The sequence below is a fragment of the Schistocerca cancellata genome, chromosome 5 (genome assembly GCF_023864275.1).
Source record: "Schistocerca cancellata isolate TAMUIC-IGC-003103 chromosome 5, iqSchCanc2.1, whole genome shotgun sequence".
NCBI classification, from domain to species: domain Eukaryota; kingdom Metazoa; phylum Arthropoda; class Insecta; order Orthoptera; family Acrididae; genus Schistocerca; species Schistocerca cancellata.
Genome location: NC_064630.1, coordinates 479,819,354 through 479,844,901, shown reverse-complemented (window position 1 = coordinate 479,844,901; position 25,548 = coordinate 479,819,354). Strand labels below are relative to the sequence as shown.

The 25,548-nt window shown below is 36.9% G+C and overlaps 1 protein-coding gene across 1 annotated transcript in view; it reads right to left on the bottom strand.

Moving 5' to 3' along the window:
- LOC126187609 (ribokinase-like) overlaps window positions 1–25,548 on the bottom strand; it is a 74,810-nt gene that overhangs the window by 1,853 nt on the left and 47,409 nt on the right. The window contains exons 5-6 of the mRNA XM_049928798.1: window positions 19,904–19,995; window positions 642–860 (exon numbers count right to left, since the gene is read on the bottom strand). Of these exons, the coding sequence (XP_049784755.1) occupies window positions 642–860; window positions 19,904–19,995 (311 nt within the window). The remainder of the gene's footprint in view (window positions 1–641; window positions 861–19,903; window positions 19,996–25,548) is intronic.

The following is a 25,548-nucleotide window of genomic DNA, read 5'->3' as shown; positions in this document are numbered from 1 at the left end:
TGATCCTCCGCCCACTGCATTTGTTGACAATGTCAGATTAACATGGGAATGTGCAGGGGATTGTGTGCTGTGGAACGACATGTTCAATAACATGCTAACAGTGGCAGCCTACACTGATTTATATAGCAGACAGTGTTCAACTTCCCCGTTTTTTGGTGTGGCATAGATGCCCAACATCTGGTTATTTATTTATGGTTTCACCATCTTTCAACAAGTTTCCATAGATGCTCATGACAGCAGCTTGCAAACAACTGACCAGCGTTTAAAGTTTTAAGATGTCTGTCCCTAGATGCTGAGCCGCAACAATCCATCCTTGGTCTAACTTGCTTATGTCAATGGATTTCCCATGGCCCTGTATCTTCGTTAGATGATTCCCCATTCATTTCTGCTCGGCTCATGTACTTTCCTTATCATGTCACATGCCTGCAACACCAACAGGTGGCATCTTATCTCGTGATGAGCTGTACAACCAACATGCCTTTACATTTTAAATGCCCCCTTTGCCATTTTGATTTCCTCAATTTAAGAGAAGAAAACAAAAATAAATTGAATAAGTGACCACCTCATGTTTAAAAACAGGTGCAGTGATGTATAACAAAACCAAATACTTGGAAAAATAGGAAGTATTTGATAGAACTTACTGTTGAATCGACAACCGGTGCAGCACCAAAAGTACTCTTATGCTGTGGAACTGGTATATGGATTGCATCCTTTCCTCCAGCTTCTGCAACTACTGCTCCAAATTCACCCAGAGTCAGGACGATGGAACATCGACCAGATTTGGACCTCTTTTGCAGATCTTTTGCTACCAGAATTGCTTCACTGACGGATGATGCAGAATGGCCTGATATTGTTTCAGCCTACAGTTAACACAATGAATTTGCAATTAGATGCTTGTAAAAGTGTTTCATTAGTGGTAGAATAATTCTCAGAGTAGTAGTGTATAGTAGAGAAATATGAAAATAAAAAGTGTACCGCTAAAACAAATATAGCAGTACAATCAAAACTTAATTATTTGTAGAGAATGTTACAGAAATTGAGCTTCTTATGGTAACTAAACAATAACTACGTTACTGCAGATGACATTTCCAAATATTCACCTGGACTATAAGTTTGATATCTGGTTGAACAAACATCACAATAAATATGTGCAATACACAAAAGAAATGTACCATCAAGACTTTTTTGATCTACAGTGAAACCCTTATTTTGCATTTTTGTGTGGGCCAGACTTAAACGCAAAATTGAGGAAAAAAAGAGCAAAAACACATGTAATTGACATATATGATTAAAAATTGCAGTCCCCTCCAATACTCTGTATAAAATCTGACTAAGTGAAGGAAATTAACTGTACAATACAATGTTTATACAATAATTTGTGGTAATGAATTTCATCAGTTCTTTCAAAATCACATATGTGTAACGGCAAGTAAGCTACGACTACAAATTATACATTCAAAACATGCGTTTTTGAGAGCTCATCCTTTGTGCTCAGCCAGAATAAAGCAAAAAATTGGTGAACATATTGAACTAAACCAAAAGCATCACAGCAGCTATGTGGTTAAAACACAAGCATAAATGTGGACATCTGCTTAATGATATACTCTGTCACCACTGCTGTTACTGTTTAATGCTTTTCTTATGAGCCACACTTCATATGCTCACTGCTGTTAAAATGTTATTTTAGGCTTGATGAGACAAAGCAAGATGTGAAAAAATGAGTTTACTTCCACAATTGACGTCACAAGCTTATTAGAATTGGCTCAGTGCATTTCTGTATACTATGTAAAATGTAAATTTGAAAGAAAGCTCAGGTGCTACAGTTTCGCATCATGCCCTTTCTCACTGCTGCCAGTCTTTACAATCCACAGTGTGTGGTGCAAAGTATATACATGAGTAGGGTATGTAGTTGTTGCAACTGTATCAAGTCCAATTTGAACACAAAAGTCTTTAAAATGTGCTATTGCAAAACCCTTGTTCTATTTCCATGTGATGTGTCATGGCACATCATCTGCATGAAAAGTGCTTTTTCAGCACTTCTCAAAATGCTTTCAGCCCTACCTGCATTCCTGTCACTGCAGGGCCTCTCTCCACATGGCTAGTAGGTGAGCCATTTTACATATGTTAGTGTGGTGTGGTGGCTGCAATGGATATTGGATGAAGTCACCAGCCAATAAGAGTTCACTAGCCAGAGATGGGCAACGTTTCCTCGATTATGACTGAGCATATTCTTTGAGTCTGTGTTTGAATTTAAAGGGTTGCACCAAACATGGATTACATCAGTATTTCCTCTTTCACAAATATTCCCTTAACTCTGCCACCACCTGTGGTGTAAACCATCTGTCTTTTGTGCCACTTATAACTCTTTCAGTAAAACCAATGCCAACAGGAAGAAAACGGGACGAAGTCAAGCAAGACGTCGCATAAGAACTTAGAATTAAGTAAACCTTACTAGGAAAAAAAAATAATCAGGGAATTTGTAGCATTAATCTTACAGGTTTTTCAAAGGGGCTATGAATTTATGGTGCAGAATTGTGAAAAACGTAATATGGGGAATGTAAAAATCGAAGTTCACAGTAATGATTATAAAAAATAATGTTGTACCTGTGTTATGAAACTAAGAAAAACATTAATTTTTGTAATTAGTGGTACTCCATTTTCCATTATCAATAAAATATGAGTGCGGCTCATGTGAGAACATTAAAAGTGCGACAAATTCAAAAAAGGACAAGAATTTTTATATTTATCAACAAGCTTTTCCAAACACCAAGGGCAAAGAGCCATGAGGGAACACAATACTACCACATTTATCACAATATAGCAATGAACAACCACATCCTTACCACAACAGGCGCATCCTGTGTCAGCAGCTAAACACATGGGATAACTTGCAGACTGTCAACAATGATCACACTTGAGGTGGCAAAGACCCGAACATTGAATCTACCCCAATATTCACACAAACATCATTAAAGTTATGCTGATGTTTGAGAAAGTCATTAAAAAATCTTACTCATCTTGTTGAATTCTGTTAGCTCATAATTTATTTTTTTAGGTGATTGTAATATATTGGTATCATAGACTTTCATGCATGACATGAAAAACTGTCTCCTCACATTTAGTGCACATACATTTTTTGCATCAAGACAAGCATAGGATAGACAAACTGCACAACAGCAGCATATTTTATCATAACCAAATCATTGGTACATGACCGAAAGGACACTCCATCTTTTAGGTTGTGCAGTAATCAGGATTATCAAATGCCAATGTGCCAAAGGTGTACCATGAGTATTTTAACTCTTAGGAAAATCTGCAATGGTGAAGGCAACTGCTATGGTTAAGGCCTGTTAATGACAGTGATTGCCACTGACTACTGATTGTAACAATGGACAAATGGGTCATAATGTGGCAAAACATTCATTACTTTTGTGCTGGATGGTGATAAAAATCTGAGAGTAACTTTATCAAGAACCACCTCCTTGCATGGGATACAGAAACCAATACTCCACACCACATCACATGACATTAGGACAGGTGCAGGAACATTGTCATTGGACATTAAAAGCAAGGGAAAAGATCTCCTGGACTGATGAGTTGCAATACACACAGACAACAGGATGTGAGTACTTTGAAACTCTCATAAGATGATGAACATCACTTTGCCAACAGTGCACTTTTCTGGCAGTTGTTAGAGAACAGTTCCATAACTATTTTTTAAAGCACAGACAACCACTGCTTAACCCTTTTGCTGCTGTGGATGTCCATACATGACCTGCATTGCCGTTACCCAGGTGCTGTGGACATGGGTTTTCCTAGAGTGCATCCTGAGCCGCTGACCTCACTGCTGCAACAAGTTGCTTCCTTATCTAGGGGGAATAAAAAAGTTTCAAGTATTTATCATGCAACTATGCACCTCATTGCCTCCTATCATTTGCAAAACACCTCGTTTTGGTATCTTAAAAAATTTATGAGATATGATGATGGTAATGTCAACATGATTTGCGATGCATGAAGACATGAATGGGTGTGTCACGTGTGACCAACTGTCACATATAAAGCCCAATGACTAGAGAATGAAATGAGGTATTGTTCTGCTCTCAATTTTAAATAAAATTTTGATATCTTATGTGCATTTCACAAACTGCAGTGTATGATCTAAAACCAACTATACAAAACATTTACGCAATGCTTTTTTACCTCTGCAAACTCTTTAAAATTTTGTGCAATATTTTACTTAATTTGATGCAGCAAAGTTAAGTATGACAGGTAACAAAAAGAAATTCAGTTCTTTATTGAGCGAAGATATCAGACTAGAAGATTTGCAAAAACCAAATTTTTTCAGTTAATATTTTTAAAAAATCGGATGATAAGTATTTCGTATCAGCCAGAATGCTATAGCTCAGCACATGCACCACCATTTGGTGAGCCATACAGCCACAGCAAAAGCTGCCCTCAGCACAGAATGCAAACATCACATCTGCAACAGTGAAAGGGTTAATAATACTCAAATTCACCAGTTGTGGTGATGAAGTCATGCTATTTCATTTTCATCAAATTAATCTTTGAAATGACCTTCTCCATCACCTTTCATGGAAAATTTTATTGGCAATTCCATAGTTGATTAAGCATTTGTCTGTAAATAGACATTTTGCAGTTATGTTGCCAAAACTAGAAGCAATAATGAAAGACAGATAAATAAAGAAATAAAATAAAAACCTGTAGTCATGGACCATCTATTTCCAGAAGAATATGGGGCCATTTTTATTTTAGCAGATACAATATTGTACTCAGAACAATGCCTCCATGACAAAATGGGTACGATTATTTAAAATGATTTCGTATCACACTAACTTTCTTTCTGGTGTGACCGCAGGAGCCAATGAACATACATCCCCCCCCCTCTCATTACAGAACCTCCATCACGCTTTATTAGTTTCCTTTGCCTGATACTCTACACATGTAAACATCTCATGTGGTGGTAATAGTATAAAAGTAGACTTACCAGACAGCTAATATGCTGTTGTTAGAGAGAGAGAGAGAGAGAGAGAGAGAGAGAGAGAGAGAGAGACAATAACACACAAAACAAAAATAAAAGAGAAACCACTGAAATCTAAAATACTTTGACTTTTGGTAGTGACATGTTCGTTACGAATTATTGGAGTAGTCAGTTTCTGTCACTATTTCATTGACAGTTTGTTTGCTTTAAGAATATCAAGTTTATTCACTTTTGCATCAGTTGTCATCCCCTTAGAGATAATAATCTTACAAGCACAAGAATCAGCCAGACAAAAATTTTGCAAGAAAAAATGTTGGTTTGGTATTTATCTTCTCCACAACTAGATTTATGTGAAAGATATAACATTAGTGATTGATTACAGTGGTGTCTTGATGTTTGTGCACTCAAACAGTGTATCACCTTTTTACCTCTCAATAAACACGACACTGCAGTGGTAATGCTGATGGTCACTCTCTAACATTTGTACTAAGCATTGTTTGCAACAATTTTTCTGCTAAGAACCTCACTGTGTACTACTATATCATCTCCAACCAGCTTCAACACGATACTAAGATGATGTACTAAATTATTTATATGTACTGGTGATAGCTGCACATACAGCACCACTGATGATTGCCAATGACACAATTATACCATATTTATCCGATTATTTCCCAAATTCATCATTAAAAAGATATGGGGTCATCTTATATTTGCAGATTAAACTGCTGTTGCTGAGGTCAACATTTTTACATTGTTTAACAGGTTAATATAGGGTCATCTTACATTTACAGATGAAGATTTAGCTACTGAGGTTTTGTACAAATTTATTTTGAACAATTCCGAAGGATAGGGGGCGTATAAAACAATACTTAGTTTTACTTGCATTCGAATAAACTTGAGATTTCTTGATATGCTGAAGTGCTCGATACAATGTCGACCTTGCTCAAACAATCATATGACATTTGACTCACGACGCTAGCGCAAGGGATTTATGAGATACTATGAACCAGCCACTACAACACTCTAATACCCTGCTTAAAAACTGGCAATTTTGTGAAACACAGGAGGAAGTAACATTAAATTCTATCACCTTACAAACTTTTCTTGTATTTGGATAGATTTGCAATAAAAGTTGTTATAAATACATACTGGGTGATCAAAAAGTCAGTATAAATTTGAAAACTTAATAAACCATGGAATAATGTAGATTGAGAGGTAAAAATTGACACACATGCTTGGAATGACATGGGATTTTATTAGAAAAAAGTTCACAAAATGTCCGACAGATGGCGCTGGACAGCAAAATGTCAGTGACTGCACACGACAATCGTGTATAAAAGGAGTTGTAATGAGAGAGAGAATAGATGCGCCAGCAGTCGTGTAATGTTGATGGTACCTGAAAAGGCGCTTTTAGTGAAGCTGTAATATCAGAATGGGGAATGTGCTAGTTCAGCGTTACGATCCTATCGCCATAGGAAGGGGATTCAAATGGGTAAAGGTCCGTTGACAAATGCAGCTGTAGCGAGAATGATTTCGAAGTTCGAAGCCACGGTTTGTTTAGACGATAGACCCCGTTGTGACCTACCGAGCACAAGGTGTAATGCTGCTGAGACAGTTCAGGAAGAAATGGAGACTGTAGCCGGTTCGTCTATGCACGGGGAAGTCAGTGCTCGTGCAGTCGCACGTCGCACCGGCATTCCATACACTACTGTTTGCTTGGCACTGAGGCGTACCCTCCGATGCTATCCGTACAAAATCCATCGGCATCATGAATTGTTACCTGGCGATTTAGTGAAGCGGAGGGCATTTGCGGTGTGGGCACTTGAAAAGATGGCGGAAGATGACGATTGGTTGAGTAACGTGTTGTGGACCGACGAAGCTCATTTCATGCTCCGAGGGTCTGTCAACCCCCACAACTGCAGAATTTGGGCTACCGAAAATCCTAGAACTGTCGTGGAAACTCCACTGCACGACTAGAAAGTCACGGTGTGGGTTGGATTTACCACAGCTACTGTTATCGGGCTTTTTTTCTTCGAGGAAACGCGTGATTCTGGTTTTGTAACTGCTACCGTGACGGGTGAGAGGTACACCGATACGTTACAGAATTGCATCATCCCCAGCCTGGCTGGTAAACACCTGCTGGAACGTACAATGTTTATGCAGGATGGCGCTCCACCCCATATTGCTAGACGCGTGAAATATTTCCTGCGCGTGTCATTTGGTGATGATCGTGTGCTCAGCTGCCACTTTCGTCATGCTTGGCCTCCCAGATCCCCAGGCCTCAGTCCATGCGATTATTGGCTTTGGGGTTACCTGAAGTTGCAAGTGTTATCGTGATCGACCAACATCTCTAGGGATGCTGAAAGACAACATCTAACGCCAGTGCCTCACCATAACTCCGGACATGCTTTACAGTGCTGTTGACAACATTATTCCTCGACTATAGGTACTGTTGAGGAATGATGGTGGACATATTGATAATTTCCTGTAAAGAACATCATATTTGCTTTGTCTTACTTTGTTATGCTAATTATTGCTATTCTGATCAGATGAAGCGCCGTCTGTCGTACATTTGTGAACTTTTGTATTTTTTTGGTTCTAATAACACCCCATGTCATTCCAAGCATGTGTGTCAATTTGTACCTCTCTATCTACATTATTCTGTGATTTATTCAGTTTTCAAATTTATACTAACTTTTTGATCACCCGATACATTTATGCTGCTTTTTACCATATTTTACAGACTAAGACACATCTTAATTTTTAAGCAATTTTTAACAACATTTTTACAACTTTTATTAGTAAACTGCAAATAGTCATCTGAACTTTCTTCTTCTTGCTCTTCATTGTCATCACTGTCCTCTTCATATATAAGAGAGTCTTCACTGCTCTCAGGAGCATTACTTATGCCACAATTCTTGAAAGATTTAACAATAATGTCTTCTCTCACTCTACACCACGGTTGTTTTGTCCACTGACATGTTTGTTTGATAGTGGATCATTTTAAAGCTTCCTTTGGTATGGATTCATGTTGGGATTCATCCATCAACCATTTGTTCCATTCCTTTCTCATATACACTTTAAAAGTTTATTTAGCGAGAAATCAAAAGGTTACCATTGTGAAGTAAGTCCTTCCAGAATAATAGCAAGCTTTGTATTCTCCTGTCTCAATTTCTCTCTCACAGAATTTTTCAAATAACTACTAAACTTATCTAACACATGAAGAGAATTCTCGTTCAATAAAGCACCTTTCCTGCTCTCCCATACTCTGTTAATCTATAATTTCAGACCAGCTTCTTCCATCCAAACCTTGTCATGTACATAAACACCACCTGGTGGTATTTTAGGCGGTTTTGGCATTGTTTTGCATTTGAAAATGGATTAAGTTTAGTACTGTCAGCACAACAGGAAAGGACAACAGTGTGGTGCAATTTTTTTTCTGTCCACGTGTGTTTACAGTTGCAGTTTTAGCATCTTTCTGCTACTCAGTACTTCAAATGTCAGAGTAGCTACGTCCATATTCACTATTTGGCTTAGTTCCACACTGATTTTCTTTCAATGTTGAATAATAAAGAATTGGAAAGATAATGTTTTCTCTTCGTACCCTTGTGACAATTTCCGAGATATTTTGGTTTTGGTTCACATGCTAAGTCTATGATGCTTTATAAACCCATAGCACCAACCAACTTCATCTTTAAAGTCTGCTAAGTTCCACTGTAGCACTAGCTTGCGAGCGTGTATTTGAACCATTTTCATACTAACTCCAATGCCATTTTGATGGTGTCCTTGAATCCATTTCAATACATCATATTTTAATTTTCGTCATTTTGCACTCAGTCCTCTATATGCACATATAGTCTTCTTCCTTTTTTACAATTCCTCTTTACTTGACCGCAAATTGCGAATGTTTTTTTCTGGAGGGCCAAAATGCTGCTCAGCTTCTGTTTCCATGTTGCTCTGCATAAGCTTTTACTTTCAATTTCTAGCCAGCATCATATGAATACTTTTCATTTTTTTCCATTACAACACTAGCTACTAACAAAAATACAGTACTGTTATCCATAACACAAATCAATTTCAATTCAAGGTCACTGGCACCATAGGCTGCAATGATGCATCATAGGCAAGACAGTGTTCTGGGTTTGTGATGGCGGGTGTGAGGGAGACAGTGTTAGCAAGCTTTTGAATCCCCGCAACTCATGTTCGTCTCATGCCAATCGAATCCAGTGTTGCCAGACAGAGATGGGTATAGAGTATAGATATACACTGAAGCACCAAGGAACTGGTATATGCATGTGCATTCAAATACAGAGATATGTCAACAGGCAGAGCAGGGCGCTGTGGTCAGAAATACCTATATAAGACAACAGTTGTTAAATTGGTTACTCCTGCTACAATGGCAGATTATCAAGATTTAAGCGAGTTTGAATGTGATGCTATAGTCGGCGCACGAGTGATGGGACACAGGTAGAGACGAAATGGGGATTTTCCCGTATGACCATTTCACGAGTACATCATGAATATCAGGAATCCGGTAAACATCAAATCTCCGACATCGCTGCGGCCGGAAAAAGAACCTGCAAGAACAGGACCAATGATGACTGAAGAGAATCGTTTATCATGACAGAAAAGCAACCCTTCTGCAAATTGCAGCACATTTCAATGCTGGGCCATCAACATGTGTCAGCGTGCAAACCATTCAATGAAATATCGTCGATATGGGCTTTCGGAGCCGAAGGCCCACTTGTGTACCCTCAATGACTGCATGACACAAAGCTTTACACCTCGCCTGGGCCCATCATCACCGACATTGGACTGTCGATAGCTCGAAACATATTGCCTGGTCGAATGAGTCTCATTTCGTATTGTATCGAATGGATGTACATGCTGGTGGAGGCTCTGTAATGGTGTAGGGTGTGTGCAGGTGGAGTGATACGGGACCCTTGATACATCTATATGTGCCTGACAGGTGATGCATACGTAAGCATCGTGTCTGATCACCATCATCCAGTCATGTCCACTGTGCATTGCGACAGACTTGGGCAATTCCAGCACGACAATGCGACGGCCCATACATCCAGAATTGCTGCAGAGTGGCTCCAGGAATGCTCTTCTACGTTTAAACACTTCCGCTGGCCACCAAACTCCCCAGATGTGAACATTACAGTTCATATACGGGATACCTCGCAATGTGCTGTTCTGAAGAGATCTCCACCCCCACATACTATTACAGATTTACGAGCAACTCTGCAGGATTCGTAGTTTCAATTTCCTCCAGCACTACTTCAGATATTAGTCAAGTCCATGCCATGTCGTGTTGCTGCACTTCTGTGTGCTTGCGGGGGGCATTACATGATATTAAACAGGTATACCAGTTTCTTTGGCTCTTCAGTGTAGACATATAGTGTAAGACAGACCTGAATTTTGGAAGCAGTTTTTTCAAAGAAAAAGTGTATCTTATAGTCCGTCAAATATGGTAAGTAAAGGTAACATTCAAAGGCAAGAATCTTGTCCTTAAAAAACCATTTTTGACACTGCACGGGAGTAAAAATTTTATTTGGTTATGAGCAACTCTTAATTTACCAAGTGGGTTCCAAATGAGAAATTCAGATGCTGTACATGTATTAGAATTTTGGAAAAAATTGTTATCAGTTTTAGAACAAGATGCTGACACTCAGATGGAACGAGAAGAAAAATTAGTCCAGAATGAAAAGTCTAACAAATTAAATAAAGCATATTAAACTAACTGCAAATGTTCTCGCAAGAATGAATTAAACCAGAATGACCCATTGTGGAGACAGACGTCACCAGATCGCGGGATGAGCGAATGTTCGAGAATTGAAATGAACAGTGATACTGATCTTTTCTTTATGTATTAGTTGCTGTTGTTACATATGACCTGCACCCTAGAAGATATCCATGTTTCACTGCTGCTGAAACACAGCATTACAGAAAGTTTGAGGGAGGGGGGGGGGGAGGGGGGGGGGGGGGAGAGACAGTGATCCAGCTCGGCTAATAACTGCGATGAGTGGAGAGAGAGGAGTATGAGCAGGCATAAATTTCATCGTGCACCCAACCATGTGAATGTACACTGTGTACTTTAGCTTTTTATGAACATCTAACTTGTTTTAACTGCAGTCTGCCCACATCCATTTGCACTTGGAATCCAACTGACTTTAAAATTGCACCAACTTTCAACAATAGCGTACATTTCCACAGGATGGGGACCAATGGTGTACTTAATGTGTTCTGTGGTGTAATGTTGTTGAGATCCCATAAGGTATGACACGAACAAGTGTGGGTGTGTCAATTGCTGGTCTACACGACCAATGAGGGCATAGTGGGCATGTCGGTACAGAAGCGAAATCTATGGTTTTTTCGCCAATGGAGATATAAGTTTCACTGCTGTCATGTTAGGATGACGAAGAGGAAGAAGAAGAAGAATATTATTATTATTATTATTATTTAATAATGGTGATACCACCGACGACAGGCTAAGTAAACAAAAAAGGCAGTGAATCTAAAAACTGATGTAAACAATTCCCTTTTGTTTATTTTATTTCTCCCTGTGTCATCAAAATGTAGACAATCAATAAATGGTACAGATTTAGACTAGGTGCAATGTTAACTTTTCAGACAGATCCCTTACACCAATAAAAGCTTGAAATTTTGATTAGTCAGAATATGTTAAAATAAATTTTCTCAAGGGGTCTCTTTAAAAAGCTGAGTTGTCATATATTCAGGGTCATCTTAATCTCCTTCAAAGGGGAAAAGAAAGTAAATTAAGAGTTTAGTGTGCCTTTGACTATGAAGCCATTAGAATTGGAGCACAAGCTTGGATTTGGAAAATAAACTGACTGTGCCCTGTTCAAAAGAACCATACCAGCATTTGCCGTCATTTGCAGAAACCGCAGAAAATTTAAATCTGCATGATCAGATGGCGATATGAACACCAGTGCTGCAGCCTATATGTGTCTCCTCACTCAACTAAGTGCCATGGGATCTGTAATCTCTGTTTCTCATTTACGACTGTCCATTTTACTGTACAAAGATCATACTTTAACATGGAATCATGAATTATTTAGAAACTGCATTCACAACAAAGCATGTGAATATTATGGATCCATGCACATATACAGTCTTCCAATCTCTAATTATTTCTGATTTTCTCAAGTTAGTTTTGCTGAGTGTTCAATTACATGCTTATTCCTTCTGCTTCTTCCTTAACAGTACCTCCGCATTGTTTTCTCTATTCAGCAGTCACAACAATGAGTCAATCACCCACCTTCACACTTATGAACTAACTTTTTAAATTTGTTTTCTTGAGGGCCTGCAGTGTGATATGTGTCTTGTGGAGACATAATAGGTAGAGAAATCTAAATTTCTGCTATGTATTCAGTGCTTTATTGGTTTGCGATAGGCCTATTTTGACCACAGTGCCATTTTCTAGCTGTCTGTGAATAAGACACAATTTTGTTAACTTTGTTTCTATTGGTATGAATAATTATTGACAATATTAAGCGATTACACAATAGTACTTACACCTAGCTGTTCTTGATGTCCATGAAGCGTCAATTGGTGCTGTCTCTGTCTAATTATTTGGTTGTTATATCTCATAGGTTATGTGATTATATGATGGTAGCAGCTGTATTGCAATACCTCAACTGTTAAAGTTGTTGCAGATGAGACTTTTTTGTTGGCTACAGCCTTTTTGTTCTTTTACAAGTTTTTGTAATTTGACAACTTTATTTGACATAAAATCAACAATATTATGTGGTTACAGTTTTGTTTTAATTTATTAATCTACGAGTGATTTGATCCTTGCTGTTAATTTTATCTTCACGTGTAAAACGTCGTTGGCTGTGTTTGTTTATCAGTTACCTATATTTTAGATGTCAATAAAATTGTCAAAGTGTTTGTGTTTAAGATCTATTTGTTCATTTAATAAGTCCTATGAGTAGTTATATGAGTGCACGTAAATTTACATTTCTTTCAAGATATTCATGGTTCTGCCCTTCTGTATTATGTGCAATATTTGCTTTGCTTGTTCTATCTCTTCAACTTCATGCTTTTCTGTTTTCATGTGATTGAAGAAAACAGATGGATTTGTATCACTAATTCTGGTGTATTTTTGATGTATCTAATTCCAAAATTTCTTTCCATTTGTCCTGTATGAAATTTAGCACAATCTTGACATTTGATTTAGTATATGGCTGAATTTGTGTGGACTGGTAATTTTGTTTTCCCTGAGTGAATTTGTGTTTTGTTTGATAGGTCAATCTTACTCCAATATTAATTACTTTCGAATACATTGTGGGAGTGAACAGTGATCAATGTTGTTACAAATATTTACCATCAAAAACAGTCTTGATCACAATTTATTTATTCCAATGACCAGTTTCAACCACTACTGTGGCCATCTTCAGCCCAATAAGTAAGAACCACCTCCTGGTGGTAAATCACATAAACACACACATTTCCATACTAGTGATTTACCACCAGAAGGAGGTTCTTACTTATTGGTCTGAAGATGACCACAGTAGTGGACGAAACCGGTCACCGGGATAAATAAATTGTGATCAAGACTGTTTTTGATAGTAAAAATTACTCCCAAATTTTTCGGTAATGCATTTAATTTGTCAGATGTATTTCCTATGTATGTTGTAGGACTGTATACAATTTTCTGTTTCACTGGTGATTCTTCTAGTAGTTTCATGCCTTTATGGGTATCACTGTATGCTGACTTGGTGGTTTGTTTGTACAGTTGAGTTGTTAGGTTTGGGTTATAGTCATTTTGTTGTGCTATATATTGTAGGATTCCTGGTTCCTTCTGATTTCAGCTTATTCTAGTGGTAGACTGATTGGTCATTTTATCATAGTACGGAAATGTGTGTGTTTATGTGCTTAGGGTGACTTGATTTTGCATTTATGATGTTGTCTGTCATTTTGGATTTTGTGAAAATTTCGAAGTTGTGTGCGTGATTAATATTTTTGATTTTCCGGTGGAGAGAATTTATTGTTTTATTAGTCCATGATTTGACAGTAAACTTCATTTTCGGATGTAGCTTGTTCAATGCTTGATGTATTTGTTGAATGTCTGTGTTGGTTCTGTCTATTAAGAGCAAAGTATCATTTCTAAGTCTGAATTTTTTTCTGGGGTATTTAACACTTTCGCTGCGGCTGACGCTTATAAGCGTCACAACAAGCCATGAGCCAGTGCGGCTGACGCTTAGAAGCGTCCGCGCTCACTATCGGATTACTCAGTCTAGTTGCAGTGTCTAAGCTAGCATCATAGCGTGTAAACTTTTGTTTTCTCTGATCAGTTATCGAATGTATATTGTTCGTAATGGCGGCTAATGAACATTTGAATGACGCCTGTGTGACCCGTATAGGTGTCAGACAGCAAAGAGACTTTAAAACAAGACCACAATACAGACGAAGCTTATTTGAAGTAATGCATCTAAGGTGTCATCATTAAGTCAGTATATAACATGACCCTACAGATCTTACAAGGTCTTGACGTCAGCCTGTAACTCAGGTGTGCTTAGGAGCGTCGGTTACGAGCGGTACCTGCACTTTCGGAGTGTTACCGGCCCGCACTCGCAGGTTGCCGGGCCGCACTGGAGAGTTGCGCGCCTGCACCGATGCCGCAGCGGAAGTGTTAATAAGATGTCTGCTACTGTGCTTGCAATGGTGCAACTCATAGCTACTCCATTCTCTTGTATTTAAGAGTTCATTGTTGAATTCAAAATAATTTTTTGTCGGTTTTAATTTTAGCAGTTCAGTGATGTCTTATATACCAACAATAAATGTTTTTCTGCATTGGAGTAGGTTGTGCTCTACAGTTCTTACGGTTTCCTGGACTGATATATTTGTGTAAAGGATGGTGATGTCAAATGATACAAATTTCCCATTTACTTGAATTGTTTGCCAGCATTCAAGAATTTTTGATTGTGAATTATTTGCTATATGTGCAATACTTTGAAAGCAGGTTGTTTAGTTTTTTACTCATGAGGTAGGTGGAGCCATTTGTGCAGTTGATTACCGGACATATAGGAATAAATTCTTGGGGATTTTAGGTTGGTAATATAATTTTGTTCAAGGCTATATTTGTTCTTTTTTCATCATCTGTAAATATTGTTTTGTGAGGTTTGATGGTTTTTTAGTATGAGCTGCAAATTTATTAGTAGAGTCCCAAATGATTTTGTGATATTGTTAGCTGTCAGGAAACTGTTTACTTTGTTATGTAATCATTTTGGTTTCTTATAACCAGACTATTGCTTTTATGATTATCGCATTGTTTGTGATGAGTTTGTGGTTTATTTGATTTAGTACAGAGTGGACTGTTTTATTTTGCTGGTCATATATATGTTTATGGATTACGGTTTTTTTGTTCTGTGGGACACTTGTACTGTCATTGTGTTCTGGTGTTTTATTGGCATCTTCACTGAAGTAATTGTGACATACATACGAAATATGTGTGACAATTTAAATGCATTACTGAAAAATACAAGAGTAAGATTAGCTTACCAAATCAAACATAATCGATAAACACAAAGTTCACTCAGGGATAACAATATTACCAGTCCACACAAATTCAGGTGTGTACCAAATCCAATGTCAAGACTGCTGTAAATTTTATACAGGACAAATAGGAAGAAATCTTGGAATCAGATATCAAGAACACAGCAGAAGAAGTGATACAAATCCATCCAGTTTCATCATTCACACAAAAATAGAAAACCACAAAGCAAACCAGACAGAATGAGCAATGCATGTATTACACATAATACTGAAGGGAATAACCATGAATTCTCTGAAGACATAGAATTTTATATTCACGCATATAACTACCCACAGAGCATAAAACGAAGAAACTGTTCTTAAACACAAACACATACTGAAAATTTCATTAACATCTTAAATACAGATAACAGACAAAAATGCATAGTCAATAACATTTTACAAGCAAAGATTAAATAAACAGCAAAGACCAAATCACTAATACATAGAAACTCCGAGAATAATAAATCAATACAAAATTGTAATCACATAATGCCACTGGTATTCTGTCAAATAAAGCTGTCAAAAATAAATAAACAGGACAAAAAGGGCACAGCCAACAAAGGAAATAGCATTTATAACAACAGTAACAATCTAGATATGGCAGTATAGCTGCCACAATCATATAACTGTGCCACCTGTAAGACACCATTACACAGGGACGGCACTAATTGATGTTTTATGGATGTCAAGAACAGCTAGACGTAAGTTATATTGTATAATCATCCTATATTCTCAATAATTATACATAAGGTTAGCAAAATCATATATTATTTTTCAGGCAACTAGAAAGTGGCACTGTAGCTGAAACAGACCTATCGCAAGCCAGTAAAGCACTAAATGCATAAGAGTGATTTGGATTTTTCTACTCATAAAGTCCCTGCCAGACACACATTGTGCTGCGGGCCCTCAACAATAAAAACAATGGCACTTAAATCATATCATGTCATGGAGCACACCCTGTGTTACATAACCTCAAAAGTAAAAATGGTTGAACTAATAACTTTACCACAAAAAATACAAAAATCAAAAAATGTATGTAGCTCACTTAAAACTTAGCAATAGTATTAATCTTTTAATATACAACCAGCAAGTACATGCAACCAACAAAAAGAAAATTCAGCACCTGATAAACATCTCACAAAGAAACCAGTACAAAAATACACACTGCCATTTCAATTCAATACAAGAACAAAGAAATCTAACAAATATTATACTCACAGATAATGAACTAAAACTATTAGACGAAGGCCTAAAATATAAGATACAGTCTACACCTAATACTGTAACAATACAAAAAAGGCATAGCAACAACGAAAGTCATGACTGATTCAGTGAAATTGCCAATAAGGTACAGAAAGAGACTTAATCCATCAACATACATATGAGCAACAAAAGAAAACAGACTACTCTATACTACGTAGAATACACCATGAACACATCATAAACAATGCAACAGCCAAAAAGGACATAAAGGTAATAGTATGATTACATTAAACCAAAATGATCACATATCCAAAGTAACCATTTTCTTTAAAGCTAACAATATCACAAGAATCGAGAGTGGCCCTCCCAATAAATTTGCAGCACAGGCTAAAAAGGTCATCAACTCTTGCAACACAATATTTACAGATTATGAAAAAAGAGCAGATGTAGTTATGAACGCAAAGACACCAAAATTACATTGTTAACGTAAGATCCATAAAGAATTTATTCCTATATGTCACATAGTCAGTTGCATAGGCAGCCCACCTACCTCATTAGTAAAAAACTGAACAATATACATACAAAGTATATCACATATAACAAAAATCCACCATCAAAAATTCACAAATGCAGCCAAACAAAATAAAAGATACAAAAATTCCAGCAAATGGGAAATTTTGTATCATTTGACATCACCAACCACTGCACAAATATACCAGTCCACGAAACCGTAAGAACTGTAGAGCACAACCTACTCCAAAATGGGAAAACATCTACTGTCAGTATACACAACATTACTGAACTGCTTACATTAATATCAACAAAAAAATTATAGTGGACATCTTATTAAACACCTTAGAACAACAGTTTTTCAGAACCCCACACCAACAAGTAAACACACACATCCAAAAATGAAATTTACAATGGAATTAGATACTAATACAACAATAAATTTTGTAGACCAAAAATCAAAAATATTAACACCGCACTCAATTTAAATTTTTTTAGAAAATCTGTAATGACAGACAACATCATAAATGCAAAGCAAGTCACCCTAAAGCAAATAAACACACACACATTTCCATACTGTGTTCAACAGACTAACCAACCAACCACTAGAACAAGCTGCAATGCAAAGAAACTAAGTACATACACTGAAACACATAAATACATGAAAGCTCTAAAACAATCACCAATGACACAGAAGATCTTATGCATACCTAGAACATACATCGGAAATATATCCAACAAATTAAATGCATTACTGAAAAATACAGAAGTAAAACTTAGCCTACTGAACCAAACAAAATCTAAAAACAAGAATTCACTCTGGGAAAACAAAACTACCAGTCCATACAAATTCGGCCATATACTAAATAATATGTCAAGATTGCAATAAATGTTATATGGGACAAACAGGAAGAAATTTTGGAATTATGTACTAAGAACACACCGGAAACTGATACAAATCCATCCTTTTTCATGAATCACTTAAAAACAGAAAGCCACAAAGCAGACCAGAATGAGCTATGCAAATGTTACACATAGTACCAAAGGAACGAACTGTGAATAACCTAGAAGAAATACAAATTTATATGCACACATGTAACTATCAAATGGCAGATTAAACAAACAAACTGATCTTAAATACAAACACTATACTGACAATTTTATTGAGATTTTAAATATAGATAATGGATAAATGTATACTGCCAATAACATTTTATAAACAAAAATAAAATTAATAGCAAATATCAAATCACTAATACATAAAACTCATAGGTCAATAAATCAATACAAAATTGTAAACATATAACATCACTGGTGTTCTGTCAAAAAACAACCACCAGAAAAAAGGACATAGCCAACAAAAAAGTCTCTTCTACAACAATATTAATGATTGTAATATGGCAGTATACCTGCCACAATCTTGTAATCACCTCACCTATGAGACTTCACAACCAAATCATTACACAGTAATGTCACCATACGATGTTTTGTGGATGTCAAGGACAGCTAGATGTAAGTTATATTGTGTAAACACCAAATTTTGTCAATAATTATACTTGAGAATAGAAACAAAGATTAACGAGACCATGTATTATTTGCAGGTAGCTGAAAGAGGCCTTTCGCAAACCAATAAAGCACTAAATATGTAGCAGAAATTTGGGTTTCTCTATTTATAATGTTTTTATGAATTCAGAACTTGTCTTTCAACATCAACTGTGTGTTTCTCTCTTCAGATTTCTTTCCGTATTTTTGAATTTATATTCAGCTTTTATTTCCTGAGGGATGGCACAAGCGCACACACGCACGCGCGCCACACAGTTAACTGTTTCACAGACCTAATTACCACCTTTTCAGATACATTTGTCCTGTCCCCTTTTTGGAATAATAAACCTAAAATTCTCCAAGAGTTTGCCCAGATTTGGTAATTTTTGCCTTTATTCTGTGGGTGCTCCACTAGTACAACCCAAGTACGGTATTTTCTAACAATCATTCAAGATTTTTTCCACTACATCACTTTTATAATGATTAATCACTTTGTATTAAAAGACACCATCACAAAATAAATTTATGTTTTGTTTGAACATACAATGTTATGCTCCTCTGCAACTTTTTGTGTGACACTATTGCGGTGTACTATTTACGTTTGGTAACATAAAGAATTGGACCTTTTTCTCTGCTTAGTGCTTGAAGAAGGCCTGTATTCTGTAAATAATGTCCCTTGCTTGTTTATGGAGTATTTGTCATTGCAACCAAAACCCCTGACTACATGTAACAGGTTTATTAATTAAATAACTCACTACAGTCATGTTTAAGTTTGCATTGATATTGATCTTCAAAGCAACTAACCTCAAGCTGGCTGTCCAAGATCGTTGTATCAGCTACACATAACAAGTCCAACTTGTCAGCATTTGTTTGTTACTCTGACTTTAGTCAAAGTCTAATACGATTATTCAATTTTGAATAAATTTCACCTGAATCTCATCACATTTACCAATCATGGTTCCATTCATTTAAAGCTCAAGGATTTCAGATTTCAATAAGATGATGAACAAAGAGTTAGGCTACCTTTGCAGTAATAACAGCAAAATGTAATTCTTATTTGAATATTCGTAAAACACAAACCTCAACTTCATTGACACACAATATGTCAACAAGGTCGTAAATCTCTGGAGGAAGGCTGGAACTGGCTGGTGCTACATTCAGGATGGAAATTCCTGTAGAGAGAAGTGTACACAGTTAGGCTGTTTTACTGAATAACATTTCTCTATCTAGGATCCAGCCAGGAGTAGAACCTTTGAATCCAGATAGTTAAGAAGAATATGAAGTCCCCCTAGGACACATTTATCGGTGTATGCCATCTAAAAATCAGAATAGTTAACTTGATGAACTGAGTTTAGAGTGCACAGTGTTAAGTGCTCCAGGAGGTCCAAAATCAAACTGAACCACATTAGTAATCACAGCAGGGACATACTACTGTGTTGAGTTAACATATTTATGTCTGACTGTCACAGATACTGTAACTGCTCAACTGCTTGTTCTCTGAGAGACTGAATGTCAAAATTTTCTAAGGTAGGTGTTATAAAACCTTCATGAGCACACAAATAATGGTAGAAAACTTAGGTGACAGACAGCCCAAACAGAAATTTTGCACTGTAAGAAGCTGGCCTCCATCCAGACTAAGTGGAACTGAGACTTGAACACAAAATCTAGTTGCCAATTAGAAGCATGCCCTCCTATAGCAACACATTAAGAACAGTGAGCTGGCTGGTCAGTTTTCAGTAAAACTGTAATACAAAGTATCAGCTGCTCCCCGTTTCTTTGCATTCAGTAATTTAAAATATGTAGTTTCAGAGGTATGTTCAGGTAAAAAACAGTTTTTCTTTCTGGGAAATTAAACACAGCTTTTGTTGGTCACTCATCCTGGCACTGCAACACAGTACTGTAGTTGATGTGAAGTTGATAAGTGACTATTAGAAAAATAGAAAATTGAGAAGTCATCCACAAGTATTGCACCAGACTCATTTCCAAAAACTACATATAAAGTAACATTTCACAACAAAGAATCACAGTAAAATGGGAAAACAATCATGGGAGTCTCTTACATACAACTGGTGGATGGGGCAATGAGTTGTAAGAACTGAAAGTACGCACACAGATTGTGGTCAATTATGTCCTCTTGGATCTTCCCCTGTCAAATGTTACGGGTGGTAGTGGTGATAGTGTTGTTGTTGTTGTTGTTGTTGTTGGTGGTGGTGGTGGTGGTGTCAGCAGCAGAGTACGTGCATCACAGCCTGTTGCACTCAACTCATTTCATTTCCTCTTGATCCAGCTGCAGCAGCATGCTTGTCAAATGTATCAAGTGTAACTGGTAAGTGCAGATCGCTGATAGATGACTGAAAGACTAGGCCTGCAGAGGGGAAAAACATAGTTATATTTGTTAATGATAATGATGATGAAAGGAAATGGGGAAAACCCAGTGCTGTCATATAGCCAATTCCTCTTACAAAGCATCGAGGAAGTGATTGATCTTAATGTCATCATCAACATTGTCATCTGCTTTCAATTCAGAAGAGAATACAGGGATATACTGAATTTAATGCAGGACTTTGGTGCAGAGTCTAGCAATTATGAAATGTATGCCACCAACTCGCCTCTCATTATCGACTAAATGTGTTGATAGAAATCCTTCCCTTACAAGGATTTGTACTGGCTAGGCATGAATAGAGAATGGCATCAGCAGAGTGCTTAGTGTCCTCAGCTGTGGATGCAGATGATATAAATGTGCATGAAAACTATTAAAATAAACACAATATTGTTGTTTTCAGAATGGATCATAACAGCACTATTTCTGTGGGGACTTTGCATGTAACACAAAATGTTATTAATTCTTTGAATGTCAAGGTAAAGATCTACTGTTAGCCCCCCCCCCCCCCCCCTGCCCACCCAAAAAAATTATAATAAAATTGCCTGAACCGACAGAGTGCCAATTTATCAGCACACTGTTTACTTTCTCTTAGCTTATAAAATTGAACACCAGATGTAGCTAGCGTGCTCAGTATTGATGCTCAACATTTCGACTTACTCGTACACCAATAGTTATCAACTTCTGAGTGTTGTAGTGCTACTGCATTGTTTGTTTGTTGATATCTCACTTTGTAATGCTTGTTTACATTTTGTTATTTCATCTGATGTTGTTCTTGTGCAGAAACGTTATTTCATATTGTTTCTGTGATATTTTTCTTTAAGTTAAGTTTTCAGTTTGTTTATTTCATTCACTTCTGTAATTTATTTGTTAAAAATGTGTCCAACAATAAAATGAGTATTTCAGTGAAAGGAGCAGTGCTACAGAAGGTGACAATGATGTTCTTGCTGCTACAATGATTAAAAGTGAAGACAGAATGGAAAATACAGAGTACACTGAAGTGACTGCACCTGAAATTCTACAGCCATTACCACATCCATTTCACAAGGTGCCTAGGCCAAAAGATATAAGATATGCCACCAATGGATTCTTCTACAACTGAATATTTCAATTTATTTTCACTACAGCATTACGTTAACTAATTGTCACTGAAACAAATCACTCATTACTCAGTTTATATCTACACATACTGCTACTTTGTCCAGCCCATACGAAAATGGAAGAATGTCACAATAGCCAAGGTAAGGGGTATTACAGCATGCCTATTGAATATGGGACTCAACGGAAGTCCTACACTGTTTTCATACCATTTAACACATTCCCATGGTTTGGTAAAATGTATTCTCCTACAAAACACAAGTGTTAAGTGATACGCAACTGCATACTGAGCAGATAAAGAACTGCATACATTGGGCAGACTGTACTGTACAATCAAATAATATTAAAAATTTTACTTTTCTTATGTCACTTTACAAAGAAATTTGTAAAACAAATTTTATGGACATTAATTAGCTTTCCCTGAATAACGTGTACTGTTAATTATATAAAATCAAATTCACATTATTTTGTAAAAATACTTTTTATTTTGTCACTTATAATCAATTTAAAGTGAAGATGTATGACAATCAGGGTATACCATAACTGCATACTTATGTGGGTAAGTCATATTTTTTCATTTTTTAAAATGTGAATGCAGTATGACAAGTGACAATTTAAACGAAACTCTGTTTGACAGTATAAAAACAACATTTTTAGCTTTCACCACTCAAAATGGCTGATTGCAAAAAGGTTAAAGCAAGCAGCATTGTTTTTTTTTTTTTAATTGTGGACCAAGGGGTTTCAAACAACACACTAAATACAGTCCAACTCTGCAACCATATACTGAGACAAATACAAAGTAGCTTGTATGATAACAATGCTCTACACAAAGATGTCTTTTATAAAATATTTTCAATATTCTTGCCATATCAGAGTAAAGTAAAATCCCAAGCATATGATTTTCCCACCAGCATTGTCATATGTAACTGACAGTACTGACTACAATTGTTATGTCCTTTAACAACCAGTAATTACCCAGTAATTAGTTGACAAATATCATCATCATGGCATTAAGAAACCACGACATATTTCTCTGCTGCCAGAGACAAATTTAATATTTGCAATGGGAGGACATTAGTAATGCCACCACTCAAGTCAGGATGTATACAATACACCGAGCATTATTTTAAGCTTGTGTGTGTAGCTCTCACTTTCAGGAGAGTCAGTTTTACAATTTGTTTCTACTGGAACTCAGGTTAATTAATCTAATTTCTACCACTTATAGTACACATGAATATTTGGACTCTGATACAATATTGTTATGATAATGTGGACAGCTGTTTTAGGAATGGATACAATGGAATGGCTGGTACAGAAATTCATGCCTCCTAATTAATGGACATGTGCACTTCAGCCCACTCTGCCTGAAAAGTTCTCAGGTTCTCTGAAAATGAACTCATCTTGTATTATTCAGTCACGGCTGAACTGTAACTTAGCAGCAGAAAAATGCTGTTGAACTGAGCAATGGACAGAAAAGATGTACTTAAGAAATGGGCACAGATTCCACAGTGGATTACGTTAGTTTTGTGGTCTACCCAATGCTGCATACTATTTCAGTGTTCTCATAAATTCAACTGGTTGCCAACAATTAATTTGTCTTCCTGTGAATTAGCAGTTTGCTGTTTTCATCTGATGTATCTTTTGTGTTAACTTCATTGGTAAACAATTTTTACTGGAGAATTATAAGAACTGTCTAATGTATCTACATACAGACTTGGTATAGCAAATCACCAGTCTCTTCGCCCACTGAGTTTCTGACTCAGCTTTTCTCAGCATTAAGAATTGTGGTTATGCCATATTGCCTGATTTAACATCTGTTTTTCCACTACTGAATCAAGAGGGCAGTACAGATGAACGTACAGGAAACACTGATAGAGAATTGTTATGAACACAGTTTGTAGAGTTGTGTTAGCCAGAAAATCAGTGCCAACAGAAATTAAAAAAAAAAAAAACTGTGCCAGTCGCACTGCAAAAGACATAACACTATCCTGTGTGGCTCAGTCAGCAAGCTGTTGCCCAACAGCCTGTCTGATGCCCTGTGAATGGATTTATTTGAGTTTATAAGTTCCATTTAGGTTTTGTGAGCAGGTGGGAGACCATAAGCGTCTATTCAAAACAGAGCCCTGGATGCTAAAGTGCGTACTCTTCTAGAACACAATTCATTCCTTCAAGTACGCCAAAGGGCTGGTGGCAGTGATAAGCCGTCGACTCAGAAAAGCTGAATTCTCCAGGAACATGGATAGAACAACCAGAGCACCACCATGCGGTAGCTGAAGCTTCTGTAGCGGCATGGATAACATAGGTACAACTGTGTAGATGGAGTCTGAAGGCAATTTTCTGAAACATTTGCTTTTTATCTGCTCACCCAGAAACACAAGTCTACATTATTTCAGTGTGATCAACATTTGCCATTCTGGGCACTGGGAGGACTAGAATGATTTATTTACAATATTTATATAACTTGCATACATTCTGCTCTGTTTTATTGGATGGACATATAAACACGTTAACCGCTGCAATCTATTTGTACACTGTAGTAAAACAACCCCTGTCTCTTATTACTTACTGCTGACTCACTGTTTACGGCAAATTTTGAAAAGGGTGTGGGAGGTGGGAGAAGTTTTATTTCATTCTTTAAAATGAAGTTTTGTACGAAATACCATATGATGAGTTTACAATGGAATATAAAACATGCTAGGAGTATGCTGATATTGCTGACATTGAACTTATAACATACTTGGCAACAGTACATAGAAATGTCTTTTGTTGTGTTTGAGAGTGCACCAGTAATATATTGCCATTAAACTGACACCAAAGTCAGCTGTAGCTAAGTATAACTGGAACAAGTATCAGTCTCAAAAGTTATACAGCACAACTGAATATAACTGAACATTTTGAGCCTGAAACATGCAAAGCTAAAAATGAGGTTAAAGTAAATTTACTGCGCCAAACAAATAAAGGCTTGAAAAAATAAAATTAATGCTCTTCTGATTTGTTTAGATGCATTGCACTCTAAAAGTTGTACAGATATAATCTGTATTTTTAAACATTGTTTGACCACTGATAAAGCGAAAGAGAAACAAGGTAGGGGAGAATAGCGCAAAACCAGTTTGCCAGTTGGCTCTCTGCTGTCTGCTGAGGAGTCTAAACAGTAGACCGACGGAGTAAGAAGAAAAATAACTGCGAGAAACAGATCTACAAGTGCGACTGTGCCAGCTTCAGTATAAATTAGTTGTATTCTCCGAAC